Source organism: Oncorhynchus mykiss, chromosome 5 (genome assembly GCF_013265735.2).
Source record: "Oncorhynchus mykiss isolate Arlee chromosome 5, USDA_OmykA_1.1, whole genome shotgun sequence".
NCBI lineage: Eukaryota > Metazoa > Chordata > Actinopteri > Salmoniformes > Salmonidae > Oncorhynchus > Oncorhynchus mykiss.
This window is the reverse complement of record NC_048569.1, coordinates 14,849,278-14,867,940: the sequence shown is the minus strand read 5'-3', so window position 1 is coordinate 14,867,940 and position 18,663 is coordinate 14,849,278. Positions and strand designations below refer to the sequence as shown.

The 18,663-nt window shown below is 46.4% G+C and overlaps 1 protein-coding gene across 10 annotated transcripts in view; it reads right to left on the bottom strand.

Annotated features, from left to right (window-relative positions):
- The window catches only part of cdk5rap2 (CDK5 regulatory subunit associated protein 2), a 72,886-nt gene that overhangs the window by 24,254 nt on the left and 29,969 nt on the right, over positions 1–18,663 (bottom strand). For 8 of the 10 annotated variants that reach the window (XM_036976871.1, XM_036976880.1, XM_036976873.1 and 5 more), the window contains 15 exons: positions 18,382–18,525; positions 17,814–17,926; positions 17,272–17,414; positions 11,445–11,594; positions 11,080–11,186; positions 10,707–10,826; positions 7,407–7,511; positions 6,960–7,183; positions 6,403–6,844; positions 4,666–6,304; positions 3,976–4,089; positions 3,118–3,266; positions 2,529–2,923; positions 1,970–2,202; positions 378–429 (listed from right to left, as the gene is read on the bottom strand). In XM_036976871.1, the coding sequence (XP_036832766.1) occupies positions 378–429; positions 1,970–2,202; positions 2,529–2,923; positions 3,118–3,266; positions 3,976–4,089; positions 4,666–6,304; positions 6,403–6,844; positions 6,960–7,183; positions 7,407–7,511; positions 10,707–10,826; positions 11,080–11,186; positions 11,445–11,594; positions 17,272–17,414; positions 17,814–17,926; positions 18,382–18,525 (4,130 nt within the window). The remainder of the gene's footprint in view (positions 1–377; positions 430–1,969; positions 2,203–2,528; positions 2,924–3,117; positions 3,267–3,975; positions 4,090–4,665; positions 6,305–6,402; positions 6,845–6,959; positions 7,184–7,406; positions 7,512–10,706; positions 10,827–11,079; positions 11,187–11,444; positions 11,595–17,271; positions 17,415–17,813; positions 17,927–18,381; positions 18,526–18,663) is intronic. The other 2 variants (XM_036976872.1, XM_036976878.1) reach the window with 2 other exon arrangements.

The following is an 18,663-nucleotide window of genomic DNA, read 5'->3' as shown; positions in this document are numbered from 1 at the left end:
GAGGTAGAAGAAACGTTGGACTCTCTTGGGGCAGCAGGGTAGCCTAGTGGCTAGAGCGTTGGACTAGTAACTGAAAGTTTGCAAGATCAAATCCCCGAGCTGAAGGTAAAAATCTGTCGTTCTGCCCTGAACAAGGCAGTTAACCCACTGTTCCTAGGTCGTCATTGTAAATAAGAATTTGTTCTTTACTGACTTGTCTAGTTAAATAAAGGTCAAATAAAAAAATGAACAGATCAGTGACAGTCAGGGCTGTCTAAGAAGGTCAATAGAACTTGGTTGGCTGGAAAACATACATCTCACATAAAAAGGCTCCATTAGTGATGGAGGGTGTTTGTGTGGTACAGGACGAAGGGAGACACACACACACACACACACACCTTTGCGCCAGCTCCAGTGCTGCCCCGTCCTCGTTATCCAGTTGAGCGTCTCCTAGAGACAGGGAGAGGAATGGTGAAAGGCTTGTCTCTTTCAGTCTATCACACCTCACACTCTTCTATTTCAGTCCCCTCTCTTCCCTACTAACCTCTTCAGGTAGACTATGTGCTGTGTCCTTATGGTGATTACACCCCCCCATGATATCTAAATTATGGTTTTAGCTAAATAGTGTTTATTTACAAACAATAGGAGTAAAACAAGCTCATATTTTTGGTTCTGATGGGGTATGACAGTTAAACTAAGCTCATGAGCCAGTTCTAAGTTATATTCTTCAACAATCAATGTGTACATATAATTACATTTTTAAAAATGTATGTAGCACTAACAATTGCAGATTACTTCTTTAAAATAGCTTTGTTTATTTAACAGCTGCTATTCAGAAGCCACCTTACACTTGACAACATTTTGGACCGTCTGTTAGGGCTGGGCGGTTTGGGTTTTTACTTTACCTTCTATACTGGTATTTGAATGTTCGGTTTGTTAAACGTGATATGCCAAGTGTAATGTCCATTTTTATAGTTTACTTGGCTACTGGAGTCATCTTGCGCCACTCCTTCTCTCTGTGCCACTTTCCACACAGACCTAGCCATGCCGCCTTTCAAACTTGCGTTCAGTCTGCATGGTCAACGCAGCACATGCAACAATGCTGTTTTCACTTCGCTTCTTAATATAAATCCACTAGCGTTCTATAATGACACTATCAGTTTGTTTCTTACATCAGCAAACAGCTAGTTTGTCTTTTCTTAACAAGTTGCCCTAAATCTTGTTAGCCTCTAATGCTAACAGTTAGCTAATAAATGTACTGAGTCAGAGCAAACGTAGCTAGCTAATACAGCCTGATAATACCAGTGATGGTGTAGACCATATAAGGAATTTGAAATTATTTATACTTTTACTTTTAATACTTAAGCATATTTAAAACGAAATACTTTGTATTTTACTCAAGTAGTATTTTACTGGGTGACTTTCACTTTTCATTTTCTATTAACTATCTTAACTTTTACTCAAGTACCGTAAAATATCGGCATAATGTTTTTTGTTGTTGTTTGTTTTTAAATACCGTGATATAATATTTTGGCCATATCGCCCAGCCCTAACCTGTATTCTCATGCTTGCCAATTGGCGAGAGGCCTGTATTCTCGTGCTTGCCAAGTGGTGAGGCCTGTATTCTCGTGCTTGCCAGGTGGTGAGAGGCCTGTGTGTGGGGTTTCTGGTATTGGATGATGATGTGTGGTTTGGCTAGAACGTGTATTACACTACAAAAGTAGTGCAACTTTGATCTTTCATTTTATGAAAATGAGACCCTCACAGATGTTCGCAATCACAACATCGCATCTCTGCATTGGTGAGTAAGTTATGAAATATATACAATTTCAGAATGGGTAGGTGAATGGAGCATCTCAGAACAGTCTCAATAGACTCCATTCTGTAGAGGCCATATGCTCTTTAAGAGTTCTTAGTACATGTTTGTATAGCTGCTTTTAAAATCCATTTACTATCATCAATGTCTACATACAATGTTTGTTGTGCTTACCTTTCTCCAGCCGGCCCTCGAGCCTCTCCAGGACGCCCAGGCTCTTGTCCAGCTGCTCTCGGAACACCTCTCCCACGTAGTAGTCCACGTCGCTGGCCTGTAGCAGCTCCTCGAAGGCCTGCGACAGCTCCTCCAGCTGCATCCGATGCAGTGCCCCCAGGCCCCGGCTCTCCTGGATCTGACGACGCAGCTGGGACAGTTCCCTTGCCTGCGACTGCACCAGGGAGTCGATCCTATAGGGAACAGATGAGATTATTAAAAATCATTTTTAACCAGAGGTTTAGTGGTGATGACAATAGCTAGATTACTAGACAGATTTATCGGAAATTTCTAAACAAATACACTGCAGAGAGCTGACCCCACAAATTAGACCCCAGGGCTCTCTGGTTAAATGAAGGTGAAATAAAAAATAAAACTGTAAACAAACATTAATTTGGGTCCATAATAATACAATGAAATAGAAACTGAAGAGTCATTCAGAGTTCAACTTTTTACCCTGTATAAAAAACATCCATAGTACTTTATAATGAAGAAAGTTAAGAAACAACTACTTAGCAACCTGGCAGGTGAGGCTGATCGACTCCGCTGCTGGGCCTGCAACAGCTGCTCGCTCATACTCCTGTTCACGCTCCTCTCCCTCTCCAGCTCCATGCTCATACTCTTCATCTTCTCCTTCGTCACCTCCCCCTCTCCCTCCAGGCTCCTCTCCTCCTTCCCACCCTCCTCCCCCCTCTCGGAGCCCGTGTGACCTCCCGTGGCAGTGTGGGAGTCAGATGTGGCGGTCAACAGTTCGCTGGACAGGGAGGCGCGGCGGCGTAGCATGGTCTGCAGGTGGAGGATGACCTGGTGTTGGCTCTCTAGCTGGGTCTTCAGCTCCCTCACCTGGGCCTGGAGCTGGGCTGGGTCTTCACACAGACCGTAGGAGTCAAACGTCTGGAGGCTCTTCAGACTCACCTAGTGAGAGATGAGGGATGGGGAGGAGAAAGAGAGATAGAACAAGAAAGCACAAAAGTGAGGCAGGATAAAGAGAATGAAAGAGAAAGCACATAAAGGTGAGGGATTAAGAGAGACAATACAATCAAACCAAAACACAGGACGAGGACAATGTCCAATAAAAATGTGAAAAGCAGTAACTAGGGCGGCAGTACCTTGGGGGAGCTGAGAGTGGGGGAGCTGGGGTAGGAGGCACTGGAGGCCGTGTCAAGGTTCTCTGTGGAGGAGAATGAGGGCTCCTCCTGGTCCTGCTTCAGCAGGCAGGGTAGGCTGCTGTTAGCACTGCCAGGGACAAGCTGCATATCTGGAGGGATCATCGCCAACCACACACACAAAAGGATCAAACAGGGGTCTACAGTATATACCTAAAATAAGCAAGTCTGACGAAGATGGTACAATGTGAAAGGAGAGAGGATCGGTTTTGTGCAGTTGACCGTGGTCAAATAAGGAGGAGTTAGTATCCCATTGAGCAAACCATTCCAGAGTACAACAACCAGAGTGCACACATGCAGGAGAGACAGGCAGCGAGAGACAGACAGGCAGAGACACAGGTGTGCTGTACAAGTCAGTGCCCTGGTTAAACCACATAGAAGGTGTGACTATCAGACCCATACAACACAGTGGTGTTATCACCACAATGTTCCAGCCCAGTGTTCATTCCCCATGCAGTCTTTAGGGCTGAGTCTCAATAGTCTAAAGTCGCTTCCTCTCCTTTTCTCCTCCTCTATCTGCACTGACCTGAAAACACAGGCTAGAGAAAAATGGCGGATGCCCGGGAGCTGCTTTCACCTGTCCAGTCCTTTTTATGTCAGAGCAGATGAAGGAGAGGAAAGGAAGCCACTTTAGACTATCGAGAACGCACCCGGACGATGTGTGACTATCAGACCAGAAAAGCACAGTGGTGTTATTATCAAACAGTCTTACAGCCCAGTGTTTTCATTCCTCATGCAGCAGACGCCACTCCACCACTGTGATTATTAGTGTCCACTCGACAGACAGACATGGTCGTCTACCTGTGCTACTGCTCTCCTCCCTATCCACCTCGGCCTCACTCTTGCCACTGGTTTCGTAACCCAGGTCTTGCAGGTCCACCTGCACGCCCTTGTCTTCCTGCTCCAGAGGGGGCGCTAGAGGCAACACCCAGGCAGGCAGGGATTAACAAGAGAAGGTTCAGATTCTCTCTCTTTTGGCTTGATCAGATGCCGAGGGTGTGATGTCATCATTGCATTTGGATTGTGTCGTCAAACGTTAACATTTGATGTAACAATTGAATCACACAGGCAGTAGTTTAATTCTACATAGAGCCAGTCACTGTCATTCTTTGTCATGCTATGCGAAGCTCCCTTTAGTGCATCAAAAACAGTAACCGAAAGGCTTGGCTGTCATGCTCGACACACCAGTACATGCACTTCTTGCAATAGAGGTCTATGCGCATTTATAAAAACACAGCTCAGCAAAGTGCAGGTTTCACACATTCCTCTAAGAACGTATGTCAAGACAAACATTTTCAAACAAAAAGCTGATTCCAAATTCCTGACGTTGTGTTGTTCTGTCTAGATCTGTGCTTTAAATTAATCTTGAAAAACAAAGTAGCCAACAGATCCGGCTCGAAGGGCCATATAAGAAATAGTAAGAAGGTATGTCATTTTTAAGTGTATGTATGAATCTTATCAACAATTTGACCTCAATTATTGTTCCCTTACCTCTCTGTGTTGCTACATGACTGGTCTTCTTGGAGGAGTTCTGCAGAGCTATGATGGACTGAGCCGTGGCCAGCTTCTCTTCCAGGCTCTTACAGGCCCTCTTCCTCTCCTTCAAAGCCTTCTGAAGGCTTTCCAGCTGGGCCTGGACATCTTGTGGTGGTACCCAAGCTCCAGGCTCCATCGTCTTGGCTTCCCTCTCCCTGCGTCCCCTCTCCTCCTGCAGGTCGTAGAAGGCCTTCTGGAGGAGGCAGATGTTATGGTGGAGCTCTAAGGGAGAGGGGGTTTCAGCCCCAGGGGTGGTGTGTCGTGTGGGGTTCTCACTGGTCTGTTGGTGGGTGGGTTCAGTGGAGCCCAGGTCGTCCAATGCTTCTCTCTCCTGTAGAGTTCTCTGTAGTCTGTCTAGGTGATGTTGTAAGTCAGAGCTGGTTTGAGCTGCTCTGGTCGTGATAGAGGTGCTAGTGCTCGTGTTGGTACAGTGAGCTGTGAGTGAGCCTATGGCCGACTCGGCTGCTCTGAGACACTCGGAGAGATGCTTGGCAACTTGCTCAGATTCTAGGCTGCTCTTCACATCGGACGCAAACTTGCTTCTTCCATGATGTTTTCCCCAACCTCTCTGTTCCTTTGTTTCATTCCCTCTCTGAATCTCATTCAGGTCTTCTTCTGGCTGCCTGCCGTAATTGCCTTCCAGGCCAGTGTTGGCAGTGCCCTGCTGTGCTGCGACAGCCTCCTCAGCTGACCTCAGCCTCTCCTGCAGCTCGACATTCAGCCGGCTCTGCTCCCACAGCGCCTCCTGCAGGGAGTCCGCTTGCTGCTGCAGCTCCGCGTTGAGGCTCAGGGGGTACCCCGAAGGCCCTGGAACCGAGGTTTTCAGGACCAGAGGGTCAAGAGAAGCACTGACCTGCCGTAAGGCCGCCTCCAGCCTCGCGCACAGCTCCTGGGGGTCCAAATGACCATCCAGGGCGTTGGCGGATGACGAGGTGCCGGGGAGCGAGGCAATGGCCACCTCGACCATGTTGAGGCACTCCACCAGCTGGGTGTTGAGTCTCTCTTTCTCCTCAAGGGCTTTCTGGAGCTCAATGCACTGTCTCTGGAGTTTGTACTCTGAACCAGAGCCTGGTACTCCACCCTGGCTGTTTCTGTCCAGGTTGCAGGCTGTAAGATAAGTGATGGTGGACTCGGCGGCCTGCAGGGCTTCCATATAATGACAGTTGAGCCGGTCTTTCTCCCGGAGCTGGGCCTGAAGTTCGTCCCACTCAGCCATCTGCTCCTCCAGACGGTCTATCAGCTGCTCCTTGTCCTGGCACTCCTGGTGGAGGAGCTCCAACTGGGATAGGAGTTCGGCGTCGGTGGGGGCCTGAGCTCGGAGGAACTCCGTCTCCAGGCCCTGTCTGGTAGTCCCCCTAGTGGTGCTGCTATGGTTAGAGCCTGGGCTGCAGTGCTGGGCGGCTCTAGGAGAGCTGTGGGAGTCAGAGTCTGACGTTTGCTGGTCATGGTGGTGGTCCGGGCCTAGTTGATGTAGTACGTCTCCTCTCAGATGTTCAGAGAACTCGTCTGACGCCTGGTTTACCGACTCCCTGCTGCCAGCAGTGTCTGTTTTATTGTGTCTCACGGGGACGGGCAGGCGAGATTTCACACCAGCCTGCAATACAGAAACAAATAGCAGAGCAGGAATATTAAAATGTGTGCAAGTCTCCTCTTTACTTCATGTTTCTTTCTCATTTCAATGACAGTACTTACCCCATGTCTTGCGATGCGATATGAATGTCCCTTGGCAGGCTGTGTGTGGCTGTTCCCCTGTGTGGCATGACCATCTCCCTGTGCTTTCCCTCTCTCTTCTCCTTCAAGCAGTTTCTCTCTACCATGAGCTCCTCCCTCCTGCTCCAAACGCAGCCTCTCCATCTTCTGGGTCATCGTCACCATCATGTCCGGCTGACTATCCGACAGGGTCTCTACGTCCACCACCGCTTCAGTCCTCTCCAGCTGCTCCTTCAGCAACTGGATAATCTTGCGGTGACCTTTTGCCTCTGACCTCAGCCTCTCCAATGTCTTGCGGAGGTCACCCTGTGCGTCGCCGATGTCGCCCAAGGTGTCGGCGCTCTCCTTGGACTCTCTGGATTTCTCCTCCTTTAATTGACCCCTCAGGTCCACATTCTCTGACCGCAACCTCTGTAGCTCCTCCCTAAACACACATAATTATTAGTGGAAAAGCACAATCGCTTTCCTCCTCCTCCTTATGAAAATGTACCCAACCCCCTTAAAACACAGGAATTAGATAGAAGATGAAGGTGACTCACCTGAGGTGGTTGACTGATAAGGCCCCACAGTCAGACAGAAGAGAACAAAGCTGCTCCCAGTTTCTGTCCCTCTCCACCTCTCCCTGCTGGCTGCTCTGTGACTGGCTCTCACTGGTGGCTTTGGAAGACCAGGGAGGCCATATCCCTCTCTGGATCTGGGCCAGGGTACTGCTCACAGTCACATCAGCAGATTGGTGGCCGTCATTCAGCCTTCCATCTACCACCTGAAAGGGGCATTTTTCAGAGTGTATGAGAAGTACTGTACGTGGTATGGTATGAAGCATAATGCTCAATGTATACTTTCTCACGTCAAAATTCCAAGGAACTCCTCAGATTAGGAAAAAAATACCCACAACACATATTTAATGTGCTCTAATTGCTATGGTTCTTTAGGATGCATAAAATAACTAAACATGTTTTTCCTTATCACCCATCAGCCCTGCCTACCTGTCCAAGGCCGCTGTCCGTCTGGCTCCCTCTGTCCTGGCCAGAGTCACTGTGGACTCTGTCACTGTGCGGTGACTTTTTCTCCTGTCTCCGCTCTAGATGCTGCTATAGTAATGGGATGGGAGGCGTATGTGACACATGGCTTTGTAACGGAAAAAAAAATGCAATGAGGGAACAGAATTCATAAGACAACACGGCACCACAGCAAAGGCAGAATGGCGTGACAGCGACGTGTCTAATGTGGCATGGGGTAAGAAAAGACTGTTTCATGGGACACATAAGAAAGAACAGGGACGGAGTTAGGAGGGGTGGAAAGAGATGGTAAATGCTGTATACTACAGAGACATAATGCATTAGTTAAGAGGTAAAACAGATATAGGACACAGTACTGCAGATGTAAAAGTGTTTGGTAAGGAGATAGAACAAACTAACATACATCATTCAGTGAGGGTTCAGGGTCAAAGGTTAGATCAGTAAGAGGTTAGGGGGGAGGATTAGAATGAAGCTGTGCCCAGGGCTCTAAATTCAAATGTGCCACATGAAATGTAGGAGCACCAGAATAGTTTTATTGATTGAGATACAGCCTGTATTGGGCCTGGATGCATTCTAGCTACTTTTAAAGCACATATTGCCCTAGAAACTAATATGTAATGCTGTAAATATGTTTATTATGAAAGCTAAAATGTTGATCCGAATACCGGTCATTGAATTTAGTCATTTGTGGAATATTAGATTTCTACAAAGCACTATTTTCCCATTGAGATGCATTACTTTGAACATTTTAAACAGTCTCTTTAAAAACGTCAGGTTTGTGATGAAGACATGCAAGAGATCTGTAGTTCATTCATTGCTGTGATCATTGATCTCCTGAAGAAGATATCCCCGTTCCTTTCCTTCTGTGCCACCAGATGTTTGGATATACTGCTGAAGTTACCTGGTTGTAAGCTAGTTAGTCAAAGGGCTAACATGCTTGAACAAAGTGTAAACAAATGGTAGAGAGGCTCAACGCTCAAGTACTTTTTGAACGGCCCACGACATGGTTTTTGACTGTAAAATGTGATCCCAGCGTCCCACTGAAATGTGGGTGAGTAATTTTGACCTGGTTGGGCTAGAAGCCAGACGTTTTCGCTGTAGTAATGGTACAACCATGACGCTAATGAATCTGCACTCGTGTGTATCTCTTAGATTTTTTTCATAGTCTCACAGTGCTCCTACAATGATGGTCTCACAGCAAAATATTTATTTGTTTCTCGCAATTTAAAGCTGTGTCCAGAGCATCAGGAAGCACTACTTCTGGTCTGCATTCAGTAGGTTTTTACATTCTGAATGGAAACGGTGCTGTACTGAACAACCAGTAAAAAAAATGGGTAGGGTTTGGGGAACGCTGTCAGTATGGCTAATGCCCTTTAAATAGGTCACTCATTTCTTCAAGCCACACCTCGCCACACCCAGCAAATAGGAGCAAACATACGGGTCTGTTCAAGAACATTTGTGAAATATGTTGTTCAGTACAAACCGTTCCGCAACGTAGCAAACATTCAAGCAAACTGAACACACCTCCGAATTCCAAATCGACCACTAGCACTAAGCACAAGAGCCTACATATACAGTGGGGCAAAAAAGTATTTAGTTAGACACCAATTGTGCAAGTTCTCCCACTTAAAAAGATGAGAGGCCTGTAATTTTTATCATAGGTACACTTCAACTATGACAGACAAAATGAGAAAAACAAATCCAGAAAATCACATTGTAGGATTTTTAATGAATTTATTTGCAAATTATGGTGGAAAATAAGTATTTGGTCAATAACAAAAATGTATCTCAATACTTTGTTATATACCCTTTACTGGCAATGACAGAGGTCAAATGTTTTCTGTAAGTCTTCACAAGGTTTTCACACACTGTTGCTGGTATTTTGGCCCATTGCTCCATGCAGATCTCCTTTAGAGCAGTGATGTGTTGGGGCTGTTGCTGGGCAACATGGACTTTCAACTCCCTCCAAAGACTTTCTATGGGGTTGAGATCTGGAGACTGGCTAGGCCACTCCAGGACCTTGACATGCTTCTTACAAAGCCACTCCTTCATTGCCCGGGCGGTGTGTTTGGGATCATTGTCATGCTGAAAGACCCAGCCACGTTTCATCTTCAATGTCCTTGCTGATGGAAGGAGGTTTTCACTCAAAATCTCATGATACATGGCCCCATTCATTCTTTCCTTTACACGGAGCAGTCGTCCTGGTCCCTTTGCAGAAAAACAGCCCCAAAGAATGATGTTTCCACCCCCATGCTTCACAGTAGGTATGGTGTTCTTTGGATGCAACTCAGCATTATTTGTCCTCCAAACACGACGAGTTGAGTTTTTACCAAAAAGTGTTATTTTGGTTTCATCTGACCATATGACGTTCTCCCAATCTTCTTCTGGATCATCCAAATGCTCTCTAGCAAACTTCAGACGGGCCTGGACATGTACTGGCTTAAGCAGGGGGACACGTCTGGCACTGCAAGAGTCCCTGGCGGCGTAGTGTGTTACTGATGGTAGGCTTTGTTACTTTGGTCCCTGCTCTCTGCAGGTCATTCACTAGGTCCCCCCGTGTGGTTCTGGGATTTTTGCTCACCGTTCTTGTGACCATTTTGACCCCACGGGGTGAGATCTTGCGTGGAGCCCCAGATCGAGGGAGATTTTCAGTGGTCTTGTATGTCTTCCATTTCCTAATAATTGCTCCCACAGTTGATTTCTTCAAACCAAGCTGCTTACCTATTGCAGATTCAGTCTTCCCAGCCTTGTGCAGGTCTACAATTTTGTTTCTGGTGTCCTTTGACAGCTCTTTGGTCTTGGCCGTAGTGGAGTTTGGAGTGTGACTGTTTGAGGTTGTGGACAGGTGTCTTTTATACTGATAACAAGTTCAAACAGGTACCATTAATATAGGTAACGAGTGGAGAGCCAGAAATCTTGCTTGTTTGTAGGTGACCAAATACTTATTTTCCACCATAATTTGCAAATAAATTCATAAAAAATCCTACAATGTGATTTTCTGGATTTTTTTCCCTCATTTCGTCTGTCATAGTTGAAGTGTACCTTTGATGAAAATTACTGATGAACTTGCACAATTGGTGGCTGACTAAATACTTTTTTGCCCCACTGTAGATCTACATGGATCTGTCAGCTAGAAACAATACAGTAATAACTTAACCTTCCTCTCTGATAGAATTTCCACCATATTAAATGCACTTTTCCAATCATTTATGATCGACAGAAGTGCCAAGGTGAATGCCAAATGGGTCGATTTGAAATTGGACATACCTCTTTCCCAGAGCTGCTTTGTGATAGGTTGTGGTCTGAGCCCTCAGTCAATGAGAGCGTCCTCTGCAGGTCCTCATTCACAGCCAGCAGTCTACTGACATAGTCCTGCAGCTCCATCACCTACAGGAGATACAATGACGTTAGCAACTCATCAGTAGTGATGTACACCTTGCATTAACCACTAGCATTGGATACTTAGAAACAATAAAAACTGTGTTTCCCTCCAGTTTAGCTCGTCGGCTCGATGCCAGAATAAAACTACATTATTTAAAGGAAAGAGGTATGATAATGTATAAATAAAATAACATTAAGTATGATCATGTATGAATCAAATATGACATATGAAGTATAATGCAGTAGAGTAAATGCTGACCTTCTGTCGGAGCTCCTCTACAGACAGATGGTCCAGGCCCTCCCCCTCTCCTACACAGATACTCATGTAGGACGTCTGGTCGGCCATGAAACTACCCAGGGTGTCAGCTGGAACAGAGGAGTTACTTACTACCAATATACAGACTGCACTTTAACTTCAGGTATGCGGTACTTAATATTTCAAGGAACACTCCTTTAAGTCTCTGACTGACTAACACCAAGGAACCCAGGGTTGTGCACTCTAAAGAGACCCTGCAGTTCAAGCGTCTCCTCGAGTTTCCCATCCCGACTCTACTGTCCTTGTCAATGTGCTGAGACATCGTCAGGGTTTGTGATGATGCGATAGCACAGTATTCTGGTTCTCACCGGTGTCATTGATGGCACCCACCCCTCCCCCGCGGTTCTTGATGACTCCGAGGCGGGCCTGCAGGGAGGCGTTCCAGCGCTGGGTGTCCTCCAGCTGATGCCTGACACTCTGCAGCTCCCTGGGGTCAACGTGGCCCTGGCCCTCGCGCCCTGCAGAGACATGATTGGGTTAGAGAGAGACGGAGGACCAGGGTGTTCTTTAGGCACTAACGTAGCAGGCGTAAAAGAAAACGACTGAGCAGAGTTCCCACACCCAGTTTTAGGTGGAAAAGGAAGCTAGGTTGAATTAGCTGTATTCATGTAAACCGGATACATCCGGTAGTTGGCAACTCTGCTAAGGGTGTTTAGGCACCAAACGGAAGAATAAGGACTAAAACAGGCAGGGACTGCCTGGACTTTACAACATCTTAAAATGTTTTCTACGATGTGTGCTAATGAATACACCGCAGATGTTTTTACAATGTGTCCCATCTTAAAGCAATGTGAATGTCCTTGGTCCACTAAAAGTCCTATTTAACCATAACCGAGTCTTTATTTATGATTCCTAGTTCGAGAGACCAAGACAAGATGAATAAAACACTATCTACTGAATCTACTCTCAGAAAGGTGGGGTGAAACACTTGAAAAGGTAAGAAATATGCTCACTGTTTGCTACTCCAAAATGTGATCTTTAGTAAAGCTTCTGTTCTTCTTGTATGTTGGGTCACCACACTTCATTTAAGATCACCTCTGGGAGCAACACACATTAGCTTCTGCCCTTTCCAGTTCCTATGTTACGTTTGGAAGTGTATATTTAGTTTGTGTTTATCAAGAGCACATAATCGAGCATGAATAGAAACCTTATGCACAGGTGAACTATGCATTGAACAGAAATATCAACACTCAACAGGCAGGGGTTTGGGTCACTGCATGTAGTTACATAAGGAAAGAGTCCATGGAATAAAGTGTCAAGTGCACCCATGTTGTTTACATTCTATTATACACACAGGTTCATTCAAATCATTCTACATGCGGTACTGAATTCAACCACCTAGATTGGAATACTAACATTAGGAACACCTTCCTAATATTGAGTTGCACCCCTCCCTTTTGCCCTCAGAACATAGACTCTACAAGATGTCGGAGCGTTCCACAGGGATGCTGGTCCATGTTGACTCTACAAGATGTCGGAGCGTTCCACAGGGATGCTGGCCCATGTTGACTCTACAAGATGTCGGAGCGTTCCACAGGGATGCTGGCCCATGTTGACTCTACAAGATGTCGGAGCGTTCCACAGGGATGCTGGCCCATGTTGACTCTACAAGATGTCGGAGCGTTCCACAGGGATGCTGGTCCATGTTGACTCTACAAGATGTCGGAGCGTTCCACAGGGATGCTGGTCCATGTTGACTCTACAAGATGTCGGAGCGTTCCACAGGGATGCTGGTCCATGTTGACTCTACAAGATGTCGGAGCGTTCCACAGGGATGCTGGCCCATGTTGACTCTACAAGATGTCGGAGCGTTCCACAGGGATGCTGGCCCATGTTGACTCTACAAGATGTCGGAGCGTTCCACAGGGATGCTGGTCCATGTTGACTCTACAAGATGTCGGAGCGTTCCACAGGGATGCTGGCCCATGTTGACTCTACAAGATGTCGGAGCGTTCCACAGGGATGCTGGCCCATGTTGACTCTACAAGATGTCGGAGCGTTCCACAGGGATGCTGGTCCATGTTGACTCTACAAGATGTCGGAGCGTTCCACAGGGATGCTGGCCCATGTTGACTCTACAAGATGTCGGAGCGTTCCACAGGGATGCTGGCCCATGTTGACTCTACAAGATGTCGGAGCGTTCCACAGGGATGCTGGCCCATGTTGACTCTACAAGATGTCGGAGCGTTCCACAGGGATGCTGGCCCATGTTGACTCTAACGCTTCCCACATTTGTGTCAAGTTGCCTGGACGTCCTTTGGCTGGTGGACCATTCTTGATACATACGGAAAACTGTTGAGCGTGAAAAGCACAGCAGCGTTGCAGTTCTTGACACAAACCGGTCAACTGGCACCTACTAACATACCCTGTTCAAAGGCACTTAAATATTTGGTCTTGCCCACTCACCCTCTGAATGGCACACACACAATCCATGTCTAAAGGCTTGAACACCCTTCTTTAACCCGTCTCCTCCCCTTCATCTACACCGACTTAAAGTGGATTTAACAAGTGACATCAAGAAAAGGATCATCCAGGTGAAAAAGCTGGATTTATCTGTTCAGTCTCATGGACAGAGCAGGTGTTCTTAATGTTTTGTACATTCAGTGTACGTACAAGTCACTCTTACAATGTATCCAATTTCAGTTTGTGTAGTTGTTGCTTTAGCTTTCTGTAACTTTATAGCAAGTACGGTCTGCATGTGTAGGTGCCTATCATGTCATGATTGCAAGGTGTCCCAATATCATTTCCATTCTAGAATGCCCTTCTAGCCAATAAGAAATTATTCAACAATGCTGTGGTATAAAATATCAATAATGGACAAAATAAAATGTATCGTATACTGAACAAAAATATAAAACGCAATAAGTAAAGTGTTGGTCCCTTGTTTCATAAGCTGAAATAAAAGATCCCAGAAATGTTTACATTGCTGTTAGTGAGCATTTCTCCTTTGCCAAGATAATCCATCCATCTGACAGGTGTCGCATATCAAGAATCTGATTAAACAGCATGACCATTGCACAGGTGCACCTTGTGCTGGAGACAATAAAAGCCCACTAAAACATGCAGTTTTGTCACAACACAAGGTCACAGATTTGAGTTGAGGGAGTTTGCAATTGGCATGCTTACTACAGGAATGTCCCCCCAGAGCTGTTGCCAGATAAGTGAATGTTCATTTCTCTACCATAAGCCACGTGTTGTTTTAGAGAATTTGGCAGTACGTCCAACTGGCCTCACAACCACAGACCAAGTGTAGAGCGTCGTGTGGGCAGTTTGATGATTTCAACGGTGAGTACAGAGTGCCCCATGGTGGCGGTGGGGTTACGGTATGGGCAGGCATAAACTACGGACAACGAAAACAATTGTATTTTATCGATGTGAATGCACCATGACAAGATCCTGAGGCCCATTTTTTGTGACCAACAGATTGCATATCTGTATCCCAGTCATGTGAAATCCATAGATTAGGGCCTAATTAATTAATTTAAATTGACTGATTCCCTCATTTGAACTGTAACCCCATAAAATCAATGAAATTGTATTTTTTTCTGTATTTTATATTTAACTAGGCATGTCAGTTAAGAACAAATTCTTATTTACAATAACGCCTAGGAACAGTGAGTTAACTGCCTTGTTCATGGGTAGAATGACAGATTTTTACCTTGTCAGCTTAGGGATTTGATCTAGCAGCCTTTCAGGTTACTGAGCCAACGCTCTAACCACTAGGCTACCTGCCACCCCGTATAAATATAAAGCCACTATAAAGAGCAATTCCCTCTACTGAGCAGCATTGAATACGAGCCCAAGGCATCTTACCTATATTTATATAGCTGACTCTCTTTATAGGGGAGGAATGGTATGAACTGGAAGGCAGATGGGCACATGCACACACACAGGTTGCACCATAGATGAATAAATCATCAGGTTCAGACGGTCACACCTATACAGAGCTCTCTCACTGGCACCTGGCCTCATCAATCAAGGTTCTATGTTGGTACGTGTCCTAACACTGCATCCACTGAAGCCTTGCACTACTAAACAGTGACATTCCATCACTCTGTCGTTGAATTCAGTTCAGCATGTAGGATGATTTTATCGACCTGTTTATGTTTTGTAAACAACTTGGGTAATATGCTTGACACGAATGCACGCTTCACAAGCAAGTGCACACGTTGGAAGAAGGGTAGAGAACAGGGAAGCAGCCACAGAGAGGTTTGCTCTGTAACTGCCCCAACCCTGTAGGCTGTAATTGAAACAGCTTACGGATGGCTTGATAAGAGTGTGTGGGTACTAACTGCTATGTTTCTAATAGAGCAGACATTGGACAAGTGACAATGGTTTCATGTGATATGCGAGTGAAGTAATGCAACGAGACAGACACAGATTTTTAATGGATAAACAAAAACAAAAGTAGAAGATAAGCAAATGAGTAAAGGTAAGCTGTAAGTGAGGAAGACAGACCGACAGAAACACATGCATTATGTTTTATTGTGCAGAGTAGCTCAACCAGGACAAAGAAAATGACTTTCCAGGTGAGAGGATGAGTTTATAGGAGGTGCCAGTGGGGACATTAACAGAATAGGGGAAAAAAACGTAGGCTATTGCGGTCTTGTTTTAGACATGCAGATGGGGAGGATGCTAATGATGAAGATGACAGCAAACAGATGAAAAAATGACCAGGTGGACAGCAGGCGTGGCAACACCAGGCAGTGTTAGAACATGTAGCGACCAAACTGACCATGGTTGATAGCATGCATGCATGTGTGTGCCTCTCTCTTTCTAAGATGGTATAACTTCCTATTAAAGTACCATGAATAAAATGTTAGTGTTGGACATTTTAAATAATATAGTGGGTCTCTACTTCCTCAACTCAATATAGACATTGTTCATTCAGCTTCAGCCAGCGGTCTAGTTCAGGAAACAAAGGACCCCTCCTCACTCTCATTCTTTCCTCCCTTGTCTCCCCCTCCTCTGTGCCCTTCCTGGTTCCATCTCTCTAGTCTCCCCCTCCTCTGTGCCCTTCCTAGTTCCATCTCTCTAGTCTCCCCCTCCTCTGTGCCCTTCCTAGTTCCATCTCTCTAGTCTCCCCCTCCTCTGTGCCCTTCCTAGTTCCATCTCTCTAGTCTCCCCCTCCTCTGTGCCCTTCCTAGTTCCATCTCTCTAGTCTCCCCCTCCTCTGTGCCCTTCCTAGTTCCATCTCTCTAGTCTCCCCCTCCTCTGTGCCCTTCCTAGTTCCATCTCTCTAGTCTCCCCCTCCTCTGTGCCCTTCCTAGTTCCATCTCTCTAGTCTCCCCCTCCTCTGTGCCCTTCCTAGTTCCATCTCTCTAGTCTCCCCCTCCTCTGTGCCCTTCCTAGTTCCATCTCTCTAGTCTCCCCCTCCTCTGTGCCCTTCCTAGTTCCATCTCTCTAGTCTCCCCCTCCTCTGTGCCCTTCCTAGTTCCATCTCTCTAGTCTCCCCCTCCTCTGTGCCCTTCCTAGTTCCATCTCTCTAGTCTCCCCCTCCTCTGTGCCCTTCCTAGTTCCATCTCTCTAGTCTCCCCCTCCTCTGTGCCCTTCCTAGTTCCATCTCTCTAGTCTCCCCCTCCTCTGTGCCCTTCCTAGTTCCATCTCTCTAGTCTCCCCCTCCTCTGTGCCCTTCCTAGTTCCATCTCTCTAGTCTCCCCCTCCTCTGTGCCCTTCCTAGTTCCATCTCTCTAGTCTCCCCCTCCTCTGTGCCCTTCCTAGTTCCATCTCTCTAGTCTCCCCCTCCTCTGTGCCCTTCCTAGTTCCATCTCTCTAGTCTCCCCCTCCTCTGTGCCCTTCCTAGTTCCATCTCTCTAGTCTCCCCCTCTGTGCCCTTCCTAGTTCCATCTCTCTAGTCTCCCCCTCCTCTGTGCCCTTCCTAGTTCCATCTCTCTAGTCTCCCCCTCCTCTGTGCCCTTCCTAGTTCCATCTCTCTAGTCTCCCCCTCCTCTGTGCCCTTCCTAGTTCCATCTCTCTAGTCTCCCCCTCCTCTGTGCCCTTCCTAGTTCCATCTCTCTAGTCTCCCCCTCCTCTGTGCCCTTCCTAGTTCCATCTCTCTAGTCTCCCCCTCCTCTGTGCCCTTCCTAGTTCCATCTCTCTAGTCTCCCCCTCATCTTCTGTGTACTACTACTGCACCTTCTTTTGAGAGCTTGGTTCTGGCGATCTCTCTTTCCAGGTCTTCTCTGAGCTCCTCGTTGCTCCGGATCCCTTCTTCCAGCTGCTGTCTGAGGAGCGTCACCGCTGTCAGCTCCATCTGGAGGGCGTGAAGACGCTGGGCACTGCAAAACACACAATGTATGACTTACTATTCCACATATACACACACAAGTAGACAAATCTAATTGTATGTGTCACATGCTTCGTAAACAGGTGTAGACTAACAGTGAAATGCTTACTTGTGGACCCTTCTCAACGATACAGAAAATTATTTTTAAATAATAGAAAAATAACAACATGAGGAATAAATGAGTGACACAATGAGTAACGATAACGTGGCTATGTACACGGTGTACCAGTAGACAATATCTGTCTATGGAGACACTGGGTATTGCAACAAAAAAATAAACCCTTTTGAATGCCACACCAACCAAAGCATATAAAAAAGGACTTTGGTAAGACTATTTCAATTACATGGCAATATGTGGAATTAATCCAATCTGTGATAATCGTCCAGATACCTGTCCTGTTCTTTGACGGTGCGAACCAAGCTGGAGTAGAGCTGCTGCTCGGCCCTCAGGGCTCGGTTCAAAGAGCGGTGCTCCACCTGCAGGTCAGCCAACAAGGGCAGGACCTGGGGAGGGAGGGGGGCACAGGTCAAAGGTCAGATGCCACTCAATCAGTTGCTATACAAGGGTCATATTCATTGTGCATGCAATGGGAGTTGTTTTAAAACGTTTCGAAATGGAAAATGAGTGATCGTTATTGGACAGGTCCAGGTAGTCCCGCCATATGTCAGTCAGTTTTGGTGCCTAATGAACAGGACCCAGGTCACGGTGGGTTTATTCTCATGCTGGACTGTTTTTGACATGCAGACCAAAGAGTGAGCCTTTTCAAATTGTGACTGTGTTGTTGAACACTTTATTTTCACACAATTAAACCAGACATCACAAAAGGTTGTGACTTTATTGATTTTTGATGTAACACTCGACTATGGTACATTCAGACATGGCCATTCTTCTGAAGATAGATGGCACACTACAGCTCATAAATACGTTTCAGGCAGGGCTTGCTTTTGCGTGGTGCTACCTCTTGTTGGCTGTCACCACCGATGATGGTCCTCTCCCGCTGAGGGAGGCCAGGGAGCGAGTGCGCCACCCCGGCTTCAGCAGCCTGATCCTGGGGCCCCTTGGTCTGACTGTCCCCTCTCTGGCCCAGACGCTGGTGGAGGTCCTGTCAGCATATACACAGCAGAGAGACTCTGACATCAAACTAGTTATAGCAAATGGAAAAAGTGCCCTTGAAGGGGTTTAAAAAAATGAATGTATTGAAGTGAAAGTATCGCTCAGATGTGTTAATTTCCTTTTTATT